The 4,820-nt window shown below is 42.3% G+C and overlaps 1 protein-coding gene across 1 annotated transcript in view; it reads left to right on the top strand.

Annotated features, from left to right (window-relative positions):
• Nucleotides 1-4,820, top strand: part of OGFR (opioid growth factor receptor) — an 11,247-nt gene that overhangs the window by 583 nt on the left and 5,844 nt on the right. Inside the window, exons 2-6 of the mRNA XM_031058046.1 lie at nt 1,261-1,331; nt 1,631-1,684; nt 3,514-3,558; nt 4,242-4,304; nt 4,576-4,660. Coding sequence (XP_030913906.1) covers nt 1,261-1,331; nt 1,631-1,684; nt 3,514-3,558; nt 4,242-4,304; nt 4,576-4,660 — 318 coding nt within the window. The remainder of the gene's footprint in view (nt 1-1,260; nt 1,332-1,630; nt 1,685-3,513; nt 3,559-4,241; nt 4,305-4,575; nt 4,661-4,820) is intronic.

Raw genomic sequence — 4,820 nt, forward strand, 5'->3', positions numbered from 1 at the left:
GTGGGGACACGGGGACAGAGCGGAGCCTGCGGGGCAGGGCCAGGTGCGTGTGGGGACCCGGGGACAGAGCGGAGCCTGCGGGGAGCCCTGCCAGCCCCTTCCCGGCCCTTCCTTGCCCGTTCCCCGGGCACAGCCGCTGCTCGCTGTCCGCTCGGTGTCGGGCGAGGCTCCGCGGCCCTCGGGGGATCCGCAGCGCGGAATTTGTCCTCATCTTGGTGAAGCAAATCCCCCTGGAGGAGGGGGGTTTACGGGGGTGCTGTCACTTAATGACTCCTCAAGGTTCGTTACGTTGCCGTGAGTCGGGCAATGTAATTTTAATTTGTTTTTCCCCACGCTTCGCTATGATGTGGGTCCTTTATCCCATAAGTACAGATGGTGTGTGGCATCTGCCTGTTCGCCACTGCTGATAGCTGCTGGGTTTGATGTTATGGCATTGATGTTCTTTTAAGTTTTTGGTTGGTATCCTCAGCTTTGTGTGGTGGATCTGTCATGCCATCAATAAAAATACATTACATAACATCTGCTCAATTTTAAAAATGAGCTGTAACTCTTTATTTCTCGTAGACATGTTTTATTTCTTAGGGAGTGTGTGTAGAGCAACTCTGAAAACCAAAAAATGGTGTGCTTTAAAAAGTAGAGGTACGTGTGCAATTTTGGGCAAGCTGCAAAATACAAGCACTTATGTCTGGTGCCTTAAAATGATGTTTATTTGAAATAAAATGAATTTGTTAAGTCTTATCTGAGGTTTCTGTTAGTTTCAGTGGATTTCAGTTTGACATTGGGTGTCAGTATTTCTTCTCCAGCATTGCTTTGGTAAATAGAACTTTATCCTTTTCAGTACTTCCTATGCCAGGAAAAACACTACAGTCCTTTAACTCCTCCCCTTTCTAGGAAAGGGAAGCCACTGCTTCACTTTGAGTTTCATTTCTGCAGCTCGTCCTTATCTTTAGAATATAAATAGGCAGATAAAGCTTTCTAATGAATATACTTTCAAAAGAGCTTGATATTAAACTTCCTTTAGAAATAACCACTTTTGAAGGAACAGTAAATTATCTGTGCACGTAGATCTGGGAAAAGCCGAAGGTATTTTGGATGGAATAGCTGTAATTCTGAAGGGAAGAGGCAGAGATTTCCCTTGAAGTTTTTTGCGCTGTTGGAGTGCACTCTTATCAACTTTTCTTTTGTATGTGGCTGGACTTCATAAGCTTTAATAACTTCAGAACATTCCCATTGTTCTGTTTGAATGTGTTTGTTCTTCAGGTTCTTGGTTTTCCTTAGAGCAACTCTGGATGGTGACAACTGTAAAAGCAAGGACCATTTTTTTCACTCCAGTGAGTGGACTTTTCCAGCTTTGCCTTACAAAGGAGGATGTTGTGGTCTCTGAGACAGCCCTGGAATATAATTCTGCATTTTTAAATAGGAGCTCTTCCTTCAGTGATGAATGTGTAGTCACCTCTCCCTGGCAGTGCCCAGAAATCTGTAAGGGCATTGAGAGTGAATGCACAAAGAAGCAGTAAATCTTCTGCTAGCTGTTTATGCCTTTGCAGCCTGTCAAAGGCATGGATCAATTTCCCAAACTTGTTCCTTACTTCTACTTATTTTACACCAATTATCATTCTTCTCCCCTCAGCTTGGATGGTTTTCTTTATGCCTGAAGCAGATAAAGTCTTTCTTTGGTTTTGAGGTTAGAGTTTTTTATTTTTATTTTCACTATGCGCTTTCAAAACAAACTTAAAATTCTGCTTCTGTCTTTGCATTTCACTTGTGTGTCTGAGTGTTCACAGCCTGAAGTTCCTCAGGTGTGTCTTTCCAGCTCTTTTGCATTTCAGTGCCTTCAGCCTCTACGGGTGAGCTTTGAAAACTTTGGGGGTTGTGTTCATTTTAAGAAGTTCCCTCTGAGACTGCTGTAACACCTAGAGTTCATGATCAGCTGTTTTAATAACAAACCCATGGTCCTGCCTTCTCCTAAATCTGCATCAACAAAAGGTTTCAATCACTCTTCTGGACTCTTATCTTTCTTGTTCCTGTGCCTTGTTCACAATCCACATCCCCTTTGGTTCCAGCAGCTTTCCAGCTGGTTTCTCAGCCAGATCCTTTTTCTGTCACCCTCTCATGGTTATGTTCTCTGCTTCCTTTGCCTTTCCCACAGCAATGCACGTTCTGCCTGCTGTGATGCGGGTTTGGAGTGTGAAACCCACTCAGTTTTGCTGTGAGACAAAAAGGTGTTGGATTCCTACACGGAGCTTTCAGCCTTGCTGTTCAGTTTGTGTTTCTTACCTGGAAAGAAAGGCCTTAAGTTTGCTAGAGACCCAGGAGCAGCACCTGCTTGGAGGAGCAAAGCTGAGTTTTGCTCTCTTTGCTTCCCCATCTTGTTCTCTGCATTGTTGTGCTCCAGGTTTTCTTTTCCCTGGATCTGGCTTCCCTCTGGACAAGCCTTCTCCAGCCTCTTACACCATGGGATTGCCTCTGTCTCTGTACCTTCAATGACTCTTCAGCAAACCACTTCTCTTTCTAAGTGGGACCCATTCTGCTGTTCTCCTGTCCCACCTGGCTGTGTTCAAGGATGTTACTTTAGAACCTTAAATGTAAAGAATTTCTGGGATTATTTGGTAATTGGAAACAAAATTGTCATTAATGCCACATGACTGTCATCAGGGCAACTGTATGGGTGACTTCATTACAGCAAGGTCTTACAAATGTAGACCAATTCCTGCCCTAATAATTAATGAACTAGTGATCAGTGTTAGAAAGTGATTTTATTTTTCTCTTGTGCATGTCATGTTAAGAAATATCATATGAGGTTATGAAGTAACTTGGGGGAGTTTTTGCTGCTTCTTTCTTCTAAATTTCATTTAATGCTTGTTTTGCAAGATTCTGCACATCTTACCCCCATTTCCCAACTTCCCTGTTCTCTCTGTGAGCTGGCATTGAACCCTCTGGCTGTGCTGTGCTTTGGGTGCCCTCTATTCATGAGCAGTCTTGTTCCTTTTGGTGGTTCTCAATTCACAGAACGCTGTAAAATCCTGTCATGGTTTGGGATAAGATGGTTCAGCACTCAGCAAGATTAAACCTATGTTGCTTGTGAAATGTAACAAAATCCCTCATCACTGAGTTAATCAAATGTATAAATAAATAAATATGTATATATTTCAGTTAAAATGCACTTTAAACTAAGGCATACTTGCAATTTCTATTTCCATGAAGTAGTTCAGAGGGGGAAATAAAGCTATTCTATGTGAGTTCTGTCTAAATGTGACACTTGGAATGAATCTAGCACATCTGTGATGAGAACCTGGTGCTTGTTCATGTGGCACCACAGGTTTTTCTCTGTAGCAATTTGAATTATGCATAAAATACAGTGAATTCAGCTGTAACTAGGTAAATCTGTCACTTGGCAACTAATAAGGATCCTGTGAGTCACTGCTGTGGGTATTCTCATTTTGTATCTATTTTTTTATTTTCTCAGTGAAGTTTGGTTTCAAAATGTTCCAACTAAATGTTTTGTATTTGCAGGATCAAAGCTTAAATTCCTCACTGCTGTCTTGGAGGAGTTTTCAGGTAGGCTTGGCATGAAATTTGGTTACATGGAAAGATGGGTAATAATGAAGATTATGATTGGAAGAGAAGTCCAGTAAAATATCTAATGTGACCATGTGGCTCTGGTGCTATCCACTGTCTAAATCAGCAAGGCTGATCTTGAGCATGAAGCAAAGATGAAGAAAACTTCTATTTAAGCAGGATCTGCAGGGAGTGAGAGTCTTGAATTCGAGGGATATTTCTGCATCCTAAATTCTACAATTTTAAGGTCTAGCCTCTGTCTTCCCTTGGGTTTATAGCAGCTCAAGAGACATGTCTTGTTTTGAAACCTTTGAGTTAAGGAAAAACAATCCCATTTTCATATTTGGGATCTCCCGCTTGTTCTGATCTTTTCCATTGGCAAACCCAAGTGGGATAAAAGATATACATAAAACATAAAAGCCTTGATTAATAAGGTGAGAAGGAAAAAAAATTATTTCGGTGACAGGAGATGGTGTTATCTTCTCTTAGTTTAAATTTGTCTTCAGAAATGCAGAGACGTGATTACAGCACCAGTCTGGTTGGTTTTGGGGGTGCTGGGAGTGCAGAGGACATGCAGGGGAACCTGTGTGAGGTGCTGAATTCAGTCAGAACATTATATAATGTTATTTTATTTTGCAGAAGGTGATTTTATTCTGAATCTCTGCTCTGTCTCTTCTCTCCAGTGCAGCGGGAGGCGCAACTGGGCTGCGGCGAGAGACCTGCAGAGATACAGAAACCATTACCCAGTACGTGCTCCTGGGGCTGCTCCTCACCACTCCTGCTGCAGGAACTCTGCCTGCATCTGGGAACACCTTTTTGCCTTTGCTTTACAGACTCAGCATCTTCCAAGGATTCATTTGTGAGGAGGAAGGGATGATGTGCATGTGGGTGCATCAGAAACAAGCTGCTACTTTCCAAAGCACATTTGGAAGATTTAGCCTGAAATGTGTAGAGAGTGGCCAGGCTGTGAGGGAAATAAAGGGTTGCTGCTTGTTCATTTCTTGTTCTCATTTCCAGGATTTGAAAGAACCAGAGAATGAGGAGGATGAAGAGATGTGGAACTTAAGCTTTTACAAAAATGAGATTGCTTTTGTGCCCCACGGTGAGTGCCTTGTGTGGTGGCTGCTTGATGCCATCTGCTGCAGCTGGTTGATGAAAGTAGTTTCATCCATGTGAGACAATAAGAAACCAAACTAAGCAACCAACCAGAACCACCACCCAAACCAATAAAAACCCATCAAGAAATTAAATTTTTAAATATT

Source organism: Geospiza fortis, unplaced genomic scaffold (genome assembly GCF_000277835.1).
Source record: "Geospiza fortis unplaced genomic scaffold, GeoFor_1.0 scaffold188, whole genome shotgun sequence".
NCBI lineage: Eukaryota > Metazoa > Chordata > Aves > Passeriformes > Thraupidae > Geospiza > Geospiza fortis.